The sequence below is a fragment of the Echinops telfairi genome, unplaced genomic scaffold (genome assembly GCF_000313985.2).
Source record: "Echinops telfairi isolate 266 unplaced genomic scaffold, ASM31398v2 ScPeMD7_7424;HRSCAF=8462, whole genome shotgun sequence".
Lineage (NCBI taxonomy): Eukaryota > Metazoa > Chordata > Mammalia > Afrosoricida > Tenrecidae > Echinops > Echinops telfairi.
This window is the reverse complement of record NW_022111324.1, coordinates 74,787,420-74,806,852: the sequence shown is the minus strand read 5'-3', so window position 1 is coordinate 74,806,852 and position 19,433 is coordinate 74,787,420. Positions and strand designations below refer to the sequence as shown.

The 19,433-nt window shown below is 37.5% G+C and overlaps 1 protein-coding gene across 1 annotated transcript in view; it reads left to right on the top strand.

Moving 5' to 3' along the window:
* Positions 1–19,433, top strand: part of ENAH (ENAH actin regulator) — a 171,377-nt gene that overhangs the window by 84,981 nt on the left and 66,963 nt on the right. Inside the window, 1 exon segment of the mRNA XM_030887823.2 lies at positions 2,965–3,130. Within this exon segment, the coding sequence (XP_030743683.1) occupies positions 2,965–3,130 (166 nt within the window).

Sequence of the window (19,433 nt, the reverse complement as noted above, 5' to 3'; positions counted from 1 at the left end):
ATAATTGGTTATGGGTCTGACCATTTTGATCTTCGCTGCCTGGTTTCAGAAGTAGATCACCAGGCTTTCTTAGTCCATGTTAGCCTGGAAACATCACCGAAACCTGTTTGACATCATAGTAACATGCACGCTTCCATTGACAGAAAGGAGGTGGGTGCACCTGAGGTATGTTGACTGGAATTGAATCTGGAGCTCCCTGGTTAGGATAGAATTACCTACTTCTGAACCACCACTGTGCTCTAAGCCCTGTCTTAGTTGTTTTTTTAGGGTGAAAAACAATGACTAATATATGATGCTTTTGAAAGGAAGTTGCCATTTGTCAAAGATTTGGTTTTATTGTAACCTCAAACTACAGCATGAACAAGTACCAAGAGTCAAGCAAGCCTTAGTCTTGAATACCAACAAACATTCCACCTCCTGGTACTTAGAAGAATGGAATTTAGCTATCGTTCTTTGACCAGTTTTCTTCTTCATCACCATGTATAACTTTTTTTGAGGAATTTTGACCATATTGAAAGACCTGACCGAACCACATTCTTTTTAAGAACAGGATTATGGCCTTGGCATTCGATCTTCATTAGAAAACTAATAAATTAATTTTTTATATCTTTGGCCTTTCTTGATTACATGGATATGTTCATTTGGAGATACTTTTGCTTGTAAGGTTATAGCTTTCCCAAGGAAACCTGACCAGACACTTGATTGTGGGCTAAGTGGTTTTTTTTTAATTTTTTTAAATTTTTTAATTTTTTTATGATTATGAAGCATTTTACTGTTTATTTTTTTTCTCAATTGTTTTTTTTTGTTTTTGTTTTTGTTTTGTTTTTTTAACATTTTATTAGGGGCTCATACAACTGTTATCCCAATCCATACGCACATCAATTGTGTAAAGCGCATTTGTACATCGTTTCTCAAAACATTTTCTCTCCATTTAAACCCCCGACATTAGGTCCTCATTTTTCCCCTCCCTCCCCGCTCCCCCCTCCCGCAAGGGCTAAGTGGTTTTTATACTTCTCAGTTAAGGAGGCCTGGTGGTAAAGTGGGCTGGTTATGCTTTGGACTCCTAACCACAAGACCAGTAGTTTGAAACTACCAACCAGCTGCTCCATGGGGAAAAGATGCGGGGAGCAAAAGATAAGACTGTCTACTTTTGTTAAGAGTTGCAGTCTCAGAAACCCATAGGGGCAGCTCTACCCTATCCTATAGGAGGCAGAATTAACTTGAGGGCCATCAGTATAGTTTTTGGAGTTTAAGTCAAAACCATCTGATTAACCACATTTTAATTTTGAGGATGTGTCCAGTAACCCATTGAACAGCATTGGGGAAGAAAAGGTGAAGGGAAATGTTGAGATACCTTATGCAAAACTAGTTTTTGATCTCCCATTCTGTATTTATATATTTTTTCTCTTTAAGAATCACCACCACCACAACCACGCGCCCCCCCCCCCCCCGACCACACACACACACTCCCAAGACATATTGTTAGGTACCCTGTAGAAAGAAGCACTGCCCTGTCCTGCACCATCCTCACAGTTGTTCTTATATTTGGGCCCATTGTTGCAGCCACTGTGTCAATCCATCTTGTCACCTCAATACTGGGATTTCTGGAATAGATGTTATTTCTTGAACCATGGGAATGTTTTATAAGTCCAAATTTTTTCATTTTGAAAACTATAAAGTTTATGTTAATGTACAGATCTGTTTATTTGACTTTCTATTTATAGTCTGTAAATTTGTTTCTTGAATTTAAGCTGAGTCATTTTGCTGTAGCTTATCTCTCATCTTTACATTGGGTTTTATAAATATTGTCACTTAGGTATTTTTGTTATGTGGGTGATGAGATTTCAACTGTGTGTGCTGACAAATACATTTTAATCAATCTTTTAAAATAATCAACGTTTTATTATCATTCCCAGAAATATTTTACCAAATAATTTAAATAGCATAAAAAATGTAGACGCCCCTTGACTTATTTCAATATTTGTGTTGTACAAATAACTAATACAAATTAGCTTTTGTAAAATTGCTCTAATGGAAAAGGGAAACCTCCCCCTTTTTAGTTCTAAAGTAATTTTATTGCTTGCTGCTCTGAACTCTTTAGCCCTTCAATGGTCTTTTGCCATCAAGCCAGACTACAAGAATAAAACACTTAACACCTGCCCAAGGTTCTTTTACCTACCCTAGATGTGCTGAGAGATGAAATAGAGGCTTGAGTAAAAGGGAGAGTAAGAAAACCACATTTTGCCTTTGGACGTATATGGCAAGAACCTGCTTGCTGTACTATTTAAAATCTTTGAGGATAAAATAGAATGAGCAACACTCTAAGCTAGTCAGGACTCTCTCCATTAAATACTGTTAATGTATCAGATGAGTCTATGTGGAGGTTGAGTTCTTTTAATTAATAGTCAATATAGGATATTAAGCATCTTGTCTAGAGTTTATAATACTACACTGTTATGTAGATGAATTGTGCGTGTGTCTCAAAGAAATGGTCATAAGGTCTTCCGTTTTTAGTAGCCATACCCAATATCTCAAGGGGGCAAGAGCATATAAAAATGTATTGTACAGACTTTAAAGCAAGACTGAATAAAAATATTTTGCCAATACAGAGGGGAAATAAAAAGTTCACCATTGTAATAGCATATGGAATTTAACATGGCGTGGTGGGTTTATATATGTACCTGTAAGCTTAGTGAATGAAGTAGATACACAGTTTTGGAGAAACCATTTATGTGACTCTTGATCTCCTGCTCTGATCTCTCATTACACTTCAAGTTTTAGCTCATTGTCCAAAATAGACTCTCTCTATAAAGGCAGAAAGCCTTTGTCTTGTTCTCTGTTGTGTCCAGCAACTGTAACAGCGGCCATTAACGATTGACTGCCCTGCTTTCTATGTGGCTGTCTAAGGTACTCACCACAGTCTTCAAGTCTTAAGTTTGAAATATATAAATTTTATTTTCACAGTGAACAGAGTATCTGTCAGGCAAGAGCTGCTGTGATGGTTTATGATGATGCCAATAAGAAGTGGGTGCCAGCTGGTGGCTCAACTGGGTTCAGCAGAGTTCATATATATCACCATACGGGCAACAACACATTCAGAGTGGTGGGCAGGAAGATTCAGGACCATCAGGTAAGGGCCTGTTAAAAGTTCTTATTTTAAAATTACTTAACAATTAAAAGAGGTCTTGGTATGTTCAGTAAAATAAAACTTTCTCAAATTAGCCTCTATGGGAAAAACGAAATATTTTCCATTTTCTATTGTACCCCTTTCTAGCTTTTAGGAAGCATGCTTTTAGATGAAAACTTACAACTAATTATACAAAAAACATAAATACTCTCCCTTTCTACTGTGATTCTTCTTATAACCTCTGACTTCCCATTTAAGTAATTTAAAGCAAAAGTAAAGTACTATTGTCTTAGTTATCTAAGTTGCTGTAATAGAAGCACCCTCAATGATGGCTGTAACAAACAAATGAGTTTTCAAACTCTGGGAGGCTAGAATCTGAATATAGGGTAACAGCTGTGGGCAAAGCTCTCTTTGCTCTGGAGAAAGATCTCTTCCGAGCTTTTCGCTCTGTGCAATCTTCATGTGCTTGGCAGCTCTTCTCCAATATATGCTCATCTAGTCTGCACTTCTTATGTTTTGTAAGAGATTGACTCAAAATACACCTACACCAATCATGTCTCATTAACATAATAAAGACACCTTGTTCTCAAATGGGATTATCACCACAAGCAAAGAAAGTTAGGGTTTCTGTGCTGCAATGACTTCTACCCACACTGTAATTCCCACCAAATGATTAGATGGTGTTGTTAGGGGTCAAGTAGTTCTCGCTCATAGTGACCCTGTGCACAGCAGAATGAAATACTGACCAGTCCTGTGCCATCCTCACAATTGTTCCTATGCCCGAGCCGATGGTTACAGCCATTGTGCCAGTCCATCTCTTTAAGGACCTTTTTCTTTTGCACTGCCCTTCTACTGTTCCAAATATGATGCCCTTCTCCAGGAACTGGTCTTTCTTGACAAAGTATCTAAGTGGAAGTCTTGACATCCTTGCCTTTACTGAGCACTCTGTTCGTACTTCCTCCAAGACATACGGTTGTACTTTCACCAGTTCATGGTACTGCTAAATTTCAATATTCTTCTCCAGCACCATAATTCAAATGTGTCGATTTTTCTATGAGGCAATGGAGAACACCATGGTTTGGATCAGGCACACCAAAGCCCCCAAAGTAACATCTTTGTTCTTGAGTGCTCTAACGAGGTCTTGTGCAGCATAGTTACCCAATGCAGCATGCCTTTTTGATCTCTTGACTGCTGCTTCCATGAACATTTATTGTGAGTCTAAGCAAGATAAAATCCTTGACAACTTCAACCTTTTCTCCATTCATGTTACCTATTGGTTCAGTTGTGAGGATTTGGGTCTTCTTTACATTGAGTTGTAATCCACACTGAAGGCTGCAATCCTTGATCTTTATCAGCAAGTGCTTCAAGTTCTCCTTACTTTCAGTAAGCAAGGTATTGCCACATGCATGTCACAAGTTGTTAATAAGCCTTCCAATAATCCTGATGCCACATTCTTCTTAAAATCCCGCTTATCAAATGATTTGCCCAGCATACAGATTTAAGAATGGTGAGAGGATACAACCCTGTGGCTTACCTTTCCTGATTTTTAATCCATGTAGTATTCCCTTGTTCGGTGTGCACAACTGCATCTTGATCCATCTACAAGTTCCTCATAAGCACAATGAAGCGATCTGGAATTCTCATTCTTCTCAAGGTTATCCATAGTGTATTATGATCCACGTGGTCAAATGTCTTTGCATAGTTAATAAAATATAAGCAGACATCTCTCTGGTATTCTCTGCTCTGAGCTATGATCCATCTGACATCAGCAGTGATATCCCTTGTTCTGTGTGCAACTATATGGTGCTTGTAGCTTACCAGAAAGCCTGGATAGCTCATTAATGATGTAAATAAAGGGCATGGTACCCTTGTGGCCTGGGTGGTGGTGGTGGTGTTTGGTGCATTCCAGTCAGTTCCAATTCCTGTTGTCCCAGAGTGAGATATTGCACAAACCTGGGTCAGCCTTACAATTGTTATAGTTCAGCCAATTATTACAGCCACTCTGTCAGTCCATCTTGTTGAGAGTGGTTCTCATTTTCTCTGACACTGGCCTTTCCTAAGGGCCTGCCCAAAGTATGTGAGATGTAATCTTGCTATCCTTATTTCCAAGGGTACTCTTGCTGGTAACTCCCTGTTGGTGTACTTTACAAACTTGAACTGTCTTCAGTAAAACTTACTTGAATGTGATATCAATTATACTGTTAAGGTAAATGGGCACAAATATGGTCACTTTCAGTTGGTTGGCCAGGTAGGTGCTCTCCACATTTCTTGGCATAGATAAAAGTAAGTGCTTTGAGCTTATTGAAACATATCAATTGATATTTGATTAATTCCTGGAACCTTACTACCATCAGTCTTTGAATATATGCTACCTTTTGAAGTATTTGAAAATTGACTAGTTTTGATGCAGTCAATTTGTATGTTGTCTCCATCTTCTGATATTGTAAATTAAAGTTTAATTTTTTTCTTGGGTCATTTCGGCTAGAGATGTGTTCAGTGTATTCCTGTTTGGCTTTCAAAACTCCAATCCTATGCACATTTGATTTTAATGTCTTGAAATTTTCTGTTTAGAGTTTTTAATTAATATTTCTTCTATTTACCATAGTTACTCCATGATCAAGAACAAGCTTTTTAAAATATTTTTAAACATTTTATTAGGGGCTCATACAACTGTTATCACAATCCATACATACATCAATTGTGTAAAGCGCATTTATTTGTACATCATTTTCAAAACATTTTCTCTCCACTTAAACCCCCGGCATTAGGTCCTTATTTTCCCCCTCCCTCCCCGCTCCCCCCTCCCTCATAACCCTTAATAGTTTATAAATTGTTATTTTGTCATATCTTGCCCTGTCCGATGTCCCCCAGGGAGGAGGTCACACACAGTTCTATGTAATCGGTTCCCTCTGTCCTACCCATTCTCCCTTTACCCTCCCTGTTTCACCACTCACACCACTGGTCCTGTAGGGCTCATCTACCCTGGATTCCCTGTATTTTCAGTTCGTATCTGTACCAGTGTACATCCTCTGGTCTAGCCAGACTGATCAAGAACAAGTTTGAGAGTCTCTTCTAACATCTATATTGACCATTTCTTTCCTTTTAAATAAACTTAACTTTTCTTCATGCATGTAGTTCTTGATAACCTCCCACAGCTCATCATGTCTCCTGTCATTAGTATTCCATCTATTCTTGAGATGTTCTCCAAACTCAAATGGGATGTATTATGGGTCATATTTGGACTCTAGTGCACTTGAAAGGTTTTTCAACTTCAAATTGATCAATTGATGGTTTGTTCCTGGCCTAGTTCAGGCTGGTGATATTGAACTAATGGGTTTTGGGCTGTGTTAGATGGTTATATCCATTTATTCCAGGCTGAATCTCTTTAGCAAAAGATTGTGTAAGCAAAGCAATGGATAGAGGTATAAACATAGTGTTGTACATATGTCAATACATTAATCCACAAAAATAGAGGTAATTGCCTATGTACATATATTTATGCGGCAATACACTGAGGTAGTGGACGGACTTCGGGCCTCTACTCATATCCTCCTTCAATACAAGAACACTTTATTCTAACAAATCAGCAGTCTGAGATGTTTACTTTCCCGACACAATTGCTGAAGACAAAACGGGTGCATAAGCAAATGTGGTGAAGAAGGCAGATGGTACCTGGCTATTAAAAGATATAGCATCTGGGGTTTTAAAGACTTGAAGTTAAACAAGTGGCCATTCAGCAGAGAAGCAACAAATCCACATGGAAGAAGCACACCACCGGAGTGATCATAAGGAGTCATCAGGACCGGGTAATGGACATCAGAAGATACATAACAAATAAACAAAAACATATTGTTCAAAACGAGGGGGATTATAGCAGAGATCCCAAGCCCATCTGTAGACAGTGGAACAGTCCCCACACAGAGGGGCCACAGGGAAGAGATGAGTCAACCAGGGTGCAGTAAAGCATCTATGAAACACACTATATTCCTTTGGTTCCTTGAGACTTCCTCACCCCCAACTATCATGACACCAGTGCTGTCCCTCAATTCAGACTAGATTGAAGCATGTACACAGGTAGGGAGAAGGGATGGGGGCTCATGACACACGGAATCCAGGAACAGGAGTGGGAATAGCAATACCAGAAGGGTAGAGGAAGGGAGAAAGGGGGAGCCGATCATAGTGATCGACACATAACCATACACCCCTCTCCAGGGGGGAATAACAACAGAAAACATGGGGGAAGGGAAACAGCAGTTGGTGTGAGATAAAAAATAATAATTCATAATCTTATCAAGGGGTTATGAGGATGGGATGGGGAAAGGAGGGGAAAAAAGCTGATATTAAGGGCTCAATAGAAAGTAAATGTCTAGGAAAGAATGAAGGCAACATATGTACAAATTCACCTGATGCAATCGATGTATGGATTGTAACAAGAGTTAAAAGAGTCCCTAATAAAATGATCTTTTAATTAAAAAAAAAAATTGTGTAGACACATCATAGGTGAAAATTTTAGGTTACATGTTCCTAATTTGTACAAGAGAATTTCCACGCTAAGTGTTGCTTTCACTTTGCCCCAGTTATTTCTTAAGCCCACTTTTTTCTTTCTTCTTTTTCTTTTTTTAACCCCATCTCTTACTGTTTAGAAAAGATGCCACCCAAAGATGTAAGCTCCTCTCTTCTGGCCATTTCAGACAAGGTTTTAGCCACTGTATAAAAAGGCATCATCTTTCTTTGATTGTTTAATCACATGTTCATCATTTTCTCTTAAAGCCTCACCAGAAGCATATTTCTAGCAACATTCTGTTGCTGGCTTCTTATCGATTCTTTAAGATGTAGAGACTTGTCCATAGGTTTTCACTTTTTCCTCTGAACCCTCACCAGAATTCCCTTTGACATCCACAATTCTACCAAGTTTTTTTCATACAATCAGAGCCTTTACTATAAGGCATCTTAAAACTCTTTCAGCATCTACCCGTTAGCCAGTTCTAAAACTCATTTCACACTGTACGTATCTGTCAGAGTAGCACCTTACTGTTTTAGTTATCTACTGCTCCTTTAGCCCAAATATCACCAGTGGGTGGCTTTCACAAACAGAAATGTATTTTCTCACAGTTTAGGAGGCTAGAATTGGAATGAAGGATACTAGTTATAGGGAAGGCTTTACTTCTCTCTGCTGGCTCTGGAAGTCCCTGGTCTGTTCTGAGCTTTTCCTCCTGTGCAATATTTATTATGTGCTGGGCACCTGTTTCCCCTTATCTCTGCCGATCTTATCTGTTCTTTTTCTATTTTGTAAGAGACTGACTCCAGACACACATCAAATCTGTATCACGAACAGAACAAAGACATCTCATTCCTAATGGGATTATGACCACAGGTATAGAGATTAGGGACTACAGCACATATTTTCAGAGGATACAATTCAATCCACAGTGCTACATAAATAGTGCTGGAATATGATAATAATGGGTATGGGGTTTGAAGGAGTTAAAAAGGTAAATAATAATCAGAAAATATTGTAAAATGCACATTTGATAGAAAAATAGTAGCTTTTAAGGTTACCAGCAGAGTTAGAGTACAGTTTTACAGCTTGTCTCTTTGGAAAATACTTGCATTTTCCTTCTGCAGTCTTTATTGTATATGCTAGCAGCAGCAAGAACTTTTATGAAGAGTATAGTTTGATTCTATTGATGCTCATCTTCCCAACACAACTGCTGAAGCCAAAGTGAGTGAGTAAGCAAATGTGGTGAAGAGAGCTGATGGTGCCCGGTTATCAAAAGATATAGAGTCTGGGGTCTTAAAAGCTTGAAGGTAAACAAGCGGCCATCTAGCTCAGAAACAACAAAGTCCACATGGAAGAAGCACACCAGCCTGCGCGATCACGAGGTGTCAAAGGAATCAGGTGTAAGGCATCATCAGTACAAGCAATCTTCCCATAGTGAATGAGGTGGGGAGTGCCGGGTGGAGACCCAAAGCCCTTTTGTAGCCCACTGGAGATCCCCTTGCAGAGGGGTCTAGGGGAGGAGACGAGCCAGTCAGGGTGTGATGTAGCAATGATGAAAAAAATGCAACTTTCCTCTAGTTCCTAAATGCCTCCCCCCCGCCCCCCCATTATGATCTGAATTCTACCTTGCAAGTCTGGCTAGACCAGAAGATATACACTGGTACAGATAGGAATTGGAAACACAGGGAATCCAGGGCAGATGATCCCTTCAGGAGAACCAGTGATTTGAGTGGGCGATACTGGGAGCGTAGAGGGAGAGTGGGTTGGAAAGAGGAACGGATTACAAGGATCTATATGTGACCCCCTTCCTGGGGGACGGAGAACAGAAAAATGGGTGAAGGGAGCCATCGGACAGGGCAAGATATGACAAAATAATAATTTGTAAATTATCAAGGGCTCATGAGAGAGGAGCGGGGAGCGGGGAGGGAGGTGGAAAAATGAGGACCTGATGCCAGGGGCTTAAGTGGAGAGCAGATGTTTTGAGAATGATGAGGGCAATGAATGTACAAATATGCTTTACACAATTGATGTGTGTATGAATTGTGATAAGAGTTGTATGAGCTCCTAATAAAATGATTTTAAAAAAAGATTATAGAAGGGGGAAAAAACTACAAGGTTGAAAAAAAAAAGAAAGTATAGTTTGGATAAGATATTAGAATCAACCATTATAAAACTGTTCTGCTATAAGTTGTAGGAAAGGTGTAACTTAATTTTTATTTTGAATGCTTATCTGAGCTTTAACTAAGGGAAGGATGACCCCTGGATTTACACTAGGAAACAGTGATGATACAGTGTGAAAACAGATGGTGCAGCAACCTGGAGTTTTGGGGTGGAGAGAGGTTATCACCTGGGAGGAGTAATAGCTAACATGAAAGACAAGGTTGAAACTTCTATCTCTGCACATAATTGGAGCTCTCCCAGGTGTCGTACCTATCAGTACAGTGATGCAAAGGAGTGTCTTCTTGTATGAGCTGGTTTCCTGAGGAATGGAGCCCTCTGGTTCATATATACAACTCTAAACAAGAAATTAACAGAAACCAACCCCAGGCTAGGAGCCTCCTGGGGCATGTAGTATAAACAAAAACAGTCAACAGAGCAATTTATTGATCTTACCAAATCTATTGATTTGATAAAAACAGTTCCAGTCTGCTGCTCTTTGTGCCTTCTGAGATTCCCTTTTCTCTCTGCCTTTCCCTGTTCCCTGATGCTCAACTCACAGTCTCTCTCCTCTTCCCACGGTCCTGGCTGCACAGCCATTATCAGGTGTCCCCATCTTCGAACTGAATGCTGAGTACATTCTCTCCTCTTGTCTTTCCTTCAGCAGTGTCCCCGCGGTGTACTAGGCCACAGACAAACCAAATAGTACCTAAGATACTGTTAAAAACAAAGAAGAAAGCTGGACAGCTAAAACTTTGATGTAGGTTTTGCTGAACAAACAAATAGCTGTGAAATAAGTACCTGAAGTTTTGGTAACTTTAGTAAATTGACCATTTGAGCTTATTGATGAATATCCTAAAAGTATCTAAGTGTTATAAAAAAGAAAATGAATACTTAAAAATAATGAGTAAGGAACTTGTATAGGCCAAGAAATTCCTATATAAAGCACTGATATTTTTATTAGTAAGAAAACTAAATCATCTCTCATTTTTTGACACAATTGAGGGTTTCTTAAAATGTTTGAAAATTTAAAAATCCACTTTCAAAAAAATACATGGAGATCAGAAAATACTCAGATCTGAGTGATAAGATACTATTTATATGAAATAATTGTAGGATGAACCTATGTGGACAGTGGAAAAATGATAGAATAAAATTAATAAACTTAACCCAAAGAGAAGAGAAATACTAAAAAGAAATCAGTTATCCAAAGTAAATTTTGATCATTAATAGAAAAGCAACTTCCTTGAAAATGTCAGTAGACAAACTAATAAAATAGCCAATGAAACAAAAAGATAAGCACAAATCTTAGGAATTAAAAAGAGATACAGTAGTAAGGAAATAAAATTATAACGAGATTATGACCATTTTATAGATAGATATGCTGTATATATTCAAGTATAAGCCGACCCAAATATCAGCCGAAGCACCTAGTTTTACCACAAAAACAGCATTAAAAATGTGCTGGAAAACTGGGCTTATACTGGAGTGTATACAGCAGGGGTCCTCAAACTAAGGCCTGTGGGCCACTTGCAGCCTGCCGAGGACATTTATCTGGCCCGCCAGGTGATTTTGCCCCATTTGTTTTTTTTACTTGAAAATAAGATTTGTGCAGTGTGCATAGGAATTTGTTCATAGCTTTTTAAAAAATCTATAGTCCGGCCCTCCAACGGGTCTGAGGGACAGTGAACTGGCCCCCTGTTTAAAAAGTTTGAGGACCCTTGGTATATGGTAATTTTTCAAACCAGACGAAACAGAAACATAGTAGATCCATAATCAGCAGAACTTTTGTAGAACACATTTTCCTTGCTAGGTGAGCATCGAGCAGCTCTTTCTGAGGTAGTGTACCGAGTGGCGTTACCTGGGAAGGTTCTCTCTGGTCACAGTTAAGTTTTTCATAAAAGCATTTTTGCTCAAATTCATATTTTGTGATAGCCAATTTAAGAGAACAGCATGGAGCTGTGAACTTTTGTTTCCTGCTCAGGAAAAATGCTGCAAAAACGGTTGTGATGTTGAACGTAGCTTAGAAGGACAGTGTTAAGGGGGGAAAAAAACTCAAGTGTATGAGTGCTTTTCTTGTTTCAAAAAAGATGAAATGTTGATTGATGACGAACTGCATTCTGGACATTTGTCACCTTCCCAAAGGGATGAAAATGTCGACTCATAGTGCATTTGGAGTTCGTTCCACCAGGTCAGACTGTTATCATACTTTCTATTTAGAGATTCTGAAGAGATTGCGTAACAGTGTGCAACAAAAAAAGGCCTGATTTGTGGCAGACAGGGGCCTGGTTTAGCCACCATGACAGTGTACCTGCTCATGCAGCCATCTCAGTGTTCTAGTTTTTGGCAAAAAAAAAAAAAACACACACCAAAAAAACAGCTTGCCTCTTGTACTCCATGCACCTTACTCACCTAACCTAGCTCTGGGTGACTCCTTTTTGTTTCCACTAATGAAGAGGGACATGAAAGGAAAGCGATTTGACAACATAGAAGAGAGGTGAAGATAAAAAGCTACGGAAGTGCTGTCAAGCATCCAAACACATGAGTTTGAAAAATGTTTCCAAGAATGGAATCACATATTTGACCAATGTATTAAGTGAAATTGGAAGAACTTTGAAGGTGATAAGGTTGTTTCATTAAAAACAAAAAAACATAGCTTGGGGGTGGGGGACTTCAGGTTTTTTTTTTCTTTTCTTTTTTGTATCCCCTCACATATCATAGAATTGCACTCTATAGGGTTTTCATTGACCGACCTTTTGGAAGTAGATTGGCAGACCTTTTTTACACATTGAAATGTTATACCAAAAGATTCCTTTTCTCTGTTTGACATTTATTAAGTTTTAGGTACTGTGCCATTACTTACTTCAAATGAGAGATGTAAGAATAAAAGGAGATGATAAGTATGTAAAAAGAATGACAGTACATTATTTTAATTAGTCTGATAAGTTTAAATACATAACACAAATACATAACATAATACATAATACAGAAAAATAAATTAACACCTTGTTGAGAAAACGGGAAAATGGCCCAGGGTAACTTCATAGACAAAATAGGATTTATTTTTTATTTTAATTTTTTTTAAGAAAAAACAGTTTAATATTTTTATTTCGGATACATATACACAATAACAGAGAACTTGTTATGTTAAAAACTGGAGAAAAAGAAAATACAATAAAAAGTGAACAAAAATGGCAAGAATAAGTTCAAAAATAACATTGAAATGAATGTGTGTCGATATTATTGCATAAGCAATAGTTATTCTAGATTTTATTAAAACACGGTGGCACCTGGACTCATGCAGCCCATGGGACATACAATAGAGGATCTTGAGCCATGTCACATAGCAGAGTATACGTTCACTGTTCGTTAGAATGAGGCTCATGATAGATGGACAGGTTAGGATAGCGCATCCCCACTCGTGGGGCCACAGTGGTGCAATTATCATGTGCTCAGTTATGAACAGAAAGATTAAGATTCACATCCACCCAGCTGCTGTGAGTGAATGATCTGGTGATCAGTTATATAAGGATCACAGGTAAAACCCAATGGGATAGGTCTATTCCGTCACATTGTGGTCATTGTACATTGGTTTCAACTCACTGTCCCTTAACAGCAGCAATCTAGACATGAGCATTAGTATAGAATTTAGGATTGTGATAAAGCCCAATCCTGAAAACATATTTAATGGACAGTCCCCCAACTAATTATTAAATGAAAATGTGTGCATCCTCCTTCCTTTGTAAGCTTGTTGGGATTATTGGCAATGATGTGATAAGTGGATGAGATAATTTATTCACATTAAAAATGATGGAAAAAGAGACCCCATCATTTAAATGCTATCATTTTGAACATAGTTGTGTTTTCCTCAACACACTAACACCCTGTGACTAAACTGAAAAACATCTTTTCTTGTTTGCCATTTTAAGCTATTTTTTGCCAAGCAGGAATACACGTTTACCGTAAAGTAGGCTTTATAATTTTCTGATTATGTTAAAATCTAGTGGCTTTGGGTTTCTAGTGTTTTAGAAGCCATCGTATTTTGAAGGTGGCAGGGAATTAGGAATGGTAGACTGGATAATTTAAATAAAGTCTCATTAAAACAAGTAAAACAGCTGGACAGAATATATTTTAAACAACATCTAGTTGGCGAACTTCTGTGGCAGTGAAGGATTATGGGTCTGTGATTTGGGAGCGAAGAATAGAGCCTTTTGGACCTTTTTTTACCAAGAAGTATGTATCCATTTTGAGAGAGGAACCTGAAAAGCTGAGTGCAGCTACTGATAAACTCTTGAGATGCTACTAGAAACAAAGTTCCAGACTTGCTGATGGAGAGGGATCCCTGTGGCACAGTGGGTGAGCTCTTGGCTGCAAACCCAGTAGCCGCTCCACAGGAAAAAGATGAGGCAGTTCACTTCTGTCAGGATTTATAGCGTAAGCAGCCCTATGGAGCAGTACTACTCTGCCCTGTAGCATCCGTATGAGTTGGAATTGAGTCAAAGGCAGTGGGGTATGGGAAGGAAGAATAACTTGGTAATCTCCCAGGCCAGTTGGGATCCAGAAACTTTGCCCCCTGGGAGGAATCTTGATTCAGAATTGGACAGGCATTTATGGGAACTGAAATCTAGCCCCTAATCATTGCAGTCACTTGTTTGGATTGAGGTGAATTGGAATTGTTCATTTTCCTGGTTGTTTGTAAATCTTCTTTGTAAAAATAAAACATCAACACTTTACCACAACAGCCCCTACACAATGTCTGGCACTAAATCAGAACTCCTAGTCATGTGAGAAAAAGAGTAATAAGACTCACTGGGGAATTCAGTTAATAAAATTATTATGTTGACTTTAATGGCTTATTCTGTATATATTTCATTTATTGAGAATTTCAGCAGAAAACTGGAAATTTTAAAATGAACCAATAGAAGTACTAGGATTAAAAAAGAAAATAAGTACTGTTAGCAACTCACTCTGTGACAGATAAGTTTTATAACTGATTAGAGCTGGAACAGAATTAAGTAGTAAATTCTGGAGTATGGACAGAAGAATATATTTAGACAGAGTCTGACATCCAGAGAAAATAATAGAATAATAAAATAAGGGCCAAAAATGAGGGGGCTTCAAAAAAGATGTTGGAAAATTCCATTGTCTTTTTAAATTACATTTTGAAGCCTCTCTGTAAAAAAGAGTTTTAAAGAAACAGAGTGCAGTGGGAAAATATGATGTAAAAATAATTGGGAGTTTGGAAAGGAAAGAATTGAACAGAAGCTATAATTGAAGATACTGAACAAGAATTTTTCCGTAAGTGATGAAAGAATAGCAATTTAGAAATGCCATGAGCCATAAGCAAGGTAAATGCAAGGAAATCCATATTTAAGCCTATTATGTTAAAAATAGCTAAATTAAATATAAAGAAAATCTTGGGAGCAGTCACCACACTTAAAAAAGAAAAGATGATTTTAAAGAATAAATTATCAGCTGCCTTCTCAGTAGAATCAACAAAATCTAGAAGGCAGTAGATTTCAAATTAAAAGAAATAACGATATTTAAAAGTTGAGCTGAAATAAAGACATTTCTGATGAATAAGAATGGATATCTTTATGGAAAGAAATTCTAAAATACGTTCTTCAAGTTTAAACAAAATGATCCCAGCAGAAGCTTGGAAAGGCCAAAGGAATGAAAAGAAACAAAAGGGTAAATAGTAGTTACACCTTAGTGAACATTGATTGTATAAAGCCAAAAAAATGTTTTATAGAGATTAAAATATGCATTAAATATAGGATTAAAATAGTTGGTAAGAATGCACAGGGATTCGGGAATGGATACAGGAAAGGAGGAAGTGTTACTGGAGATAAAGTAGTGTAAGATCTTTGAATTACTGAGGAAAGGGTAAAAGCACAGATTCATTTTTGTCTTTGGTTAAGTCTAAGATGCCTGTTGCAGCCCACAGCTGACTAATTGACTTCAACCTACAGCTACTATAGAGTCTCCTCGGATGTACATTTTTATAGAGGCGGGCTGCCTCAGTTTTCTCCTGTAGAGCAGTTGTTAGATTCAAACTGCCAACCCTTTTGTTGGTAACCCAGGGTACCACCAGGGCCCCTTAATTAGTCAAAGATCAATAAAACAATATGTAAGTAGCAAGCTAAGAACGGGATAATAATGATAAACTCTAAAACACAGCCAGAGAAACCATTTGGAGTAGACTGGTCAGATATAAAGCATATACTGTAGTAAAGTTACAGGTTTAAGCCCAAATTTTACATTAGATATAACTATAAATAGATCGCACATTCCAGTGAAAAGTAGAGACTGGCTTACTGGATAAGCAACAGAAAATTTGCTGTATACAGTAGATATATCCTCATTATAAGCATATAGAAATGCTCAAAATAAAATGATAAATACACTGAAAATACTAACCAATGGAAAATAATTTTGGTAATGTGTTAAGTTTATTTACAAACATAACCAGTATGCTCTAATAGTTCATCAGAGCTTGATATATTTTTCAGAAGTTGAACTTCTTAAAATGCTCTTCCTATCTCTTTAACAGATGAACTTAAACACCTTAAGGAAAATAATTTTTTAAAAGAACTGGTTCTGCTGTTGTATTGCATAAAGTAGTTTTTAAGGCAAAATATGTTAATAAGAAAATGTGAACATTTCGTGATGAAATATTTACTTCAGGGTATGAGATTTTTTTTTTTAATGAAAATTTTCTTGTGGATTTAGTATGGGATGGGAGCATATAATGCATCAACTCTGCGTTCAGCTGTTAAACCACTTATATCTCTAGCTTTCTGTACTCTTCTATCTCACCCTCCTTCCCTGCTTTCTCTTCTCCTTGTTACGGGCCTCCATCCTATCCTCTCTTTCACCCGCTAGTACCTATCAACCTAGTTCATGGCTTCATCTTCCTACGCTTGCCTTTCTTTCCCTCCCGTGAGAATCTCTAAAGCTCTTTCCTTTGGTCTGTAAGTTGTTGTCTTGGTTTTCGTCCTTATAGTAGTGGTGTCATGTAATATTCGTCCTTTTGTGATCAACTGGCTTCACTCAGCATAGTGTTCTCCAGCTCCATCACGGTTTGAGGTGTTTTGTGGCGTCATCGTTGCTTCGTAGGTGTGCATCCTATTCCATGGTGTGTTCATACCAGAATGTCTTCATCCATTCTCCCACTGATGGGCATTAGGCCTGTGCTATGCTTTTGTGAACAGGGCTGCTGTGAACTTGGAACTTAATTATGTCTGTTAGCGTTATGGGCCTTCTTTAGGATATTTCCAGCAGAAGTCTTGCTGGAATCATGGAGTTTCTATTCCCATTTGAGGTAGCACCCTCCTCAAAAGTGGTTGTACAAGGATGTGAGATTTTAAATCATTTCTGCGTAACTGACAGAACAGTCAGTTTTTTAAAAGACAGAATACAGATTTGAACAAAATTGCCATAATTAACCTAATTCACCTACATATAATATACATACCTTTTAAATACATAACACTTATTTTGAAACTATAAAGTACATATCCACAAATTTCACAAGAGTAAGAATACAAAATTTTCTGGCCACAGTAGAATTAATCTGGCAACCAGTAACAAAAAGTTATCTAAAGAAACTCCCGAAGTTTAGCAGTTAGGATTTAGTTTCCAGCTAGCTCATGTGAAAGCAAAAACCACGATGATCTTAGGAAAATAGGTTGAGCTGAATGATTATGAATATATGACATTTTAAAAATTGATGACAAAACAAATAATCCAAGTTGAGTCAATACTGATTCATAGTGACCCCCTGTTGGTTTCTGAGACTGTAGCTATCCTCAAGAATAGAAAGGCCAGTCTTGCTCCCATGGAACTGCTGGTGGTTTCAAACTGCCGATCACATGGATTGCAGCCCAAATCATAACCACTACACCATTAGGGCTCAGGCATCTTAAAATTGTACTTAACGGGAATGTAGAGGCTCAAATATGCATATTAGAAAAGAAATATCCTTGACTTTTCACCTGAATCTTTCACCTCAAGAAATTGAAGAATAGATTAAAACCAAATAAAATATAAGGAAAACATTAATAAAGAGCAGAAATGAATACAGTGGAAAGCAAACAAACTAAAGAGCGGTTGATTCTTCGGAAAGACTCTACGGGGGCTGCTCAAGAGACAAAGAAGACACATAACCAGTGTCACTCAGATCTACAGACAGTAAAGTGATTAAAGGAGCAACTTCATGCCAGTAATCTTGGTAATTTAGAGACAATACATAGATTCTTAGGAAAATACAACTTTCCAAAACTGAAGAGAAGAAATGTTTAGAAGAACCAGCTTGAGCGATCATACTATTACTAAAGAAAGTAAAATTGTAATTTATACCAATACTTTAATGAACTAAAATCAGTATTAGATAAAAATTTCAAGAGAATGCAAAGTGAAGGTGCATTTTAACTTAATTTTGAGTTCAGAATAATTTTGATACCAAAATCTGATATAATACAAAGGAAATTACAGATTTCATCTCATCCATGAATTTTTAAAATCTTAAAATCAAGTAAGAGCAAATGGAAATACCAAAACACACTTGATATTGGAATTTATCCAGTTATAATAAAAGTTCTAAGCTATCAAGCAGTAGAAGGATACTTCCCTAAATGATGAACAGTATAAGAATATTACATGAGGCAGGATTCAAGACGGTGGATTAATGAGATTCACTTTAGAGACCCAGTTCTGCTATATTGTTTAACACCAAGTATCCTTAAATGTTGTTAAGAATATTTGGACATTTCATAATGATGAAATGCTTACCTCATCATTCAGGGTGTGAGATTTTTATTCAGACATTTTATAACGAAGACATAAGAAATCAAGTAAAATAATTACAGGCAATTCAGAAACAGAGTTTCAAATAATAAAGATAGATTCAAAACCAATGAGGTGAAAAGGCTAAATGAAAGTAAACTTGCCAACCAGCCCAACATGGTCATGATTTATTGCAACTAGTGTTCTAATCAGTCCAGGAACCAAAAGCTGGCACCACTTGCACAGAGCTGCGCCAGCATTTACATCAGTGCTCAGTGACCAGAGTGGTGATCTCTACCCTCTTAACATGCGCAAACGACTGTGACCCTGCCCAGTCTTTTTTTTTTTTTTAATGAAATTTAATAGTAAAAAGTAAGACTAAGGTTCATTTTTAAAAGGCTTTTATAAAAAGCCTCACAGGGATAACAGACATCAGAAGTCTGGAAGAATCTCTTGGGAATAATAGCAAATAAGTCTTTGCAATAATAATTTGAAATTCTTCCCACATTATGCTTGCTGCTCTCCACTTACATCTCATGTACTCATATGTAAATGATATGAAAATACATATTGAAATGATATATCTAAGGGTCATTTCTAAGGGGGGAGAGGGACAAGAAAATCAATTTGCATTAAAGTATAAAATCTTACACCTGGAAAGCTGTGCAGTGAGAATACAATGTTTGTGACTGGTTTGTTGTTTTTTAATCGTTTTATTAGTGGCTCATACAACTCATCACAATCCATACATACATCAGTTGTGTAAAGCACACTTGTACATTCATTGCCCTCATCATTCTCAAAACATTTGCTCTCCAATTAAGCCTTTGGCATCAGCTCCTCATTTTTCCCCTCCCTCCC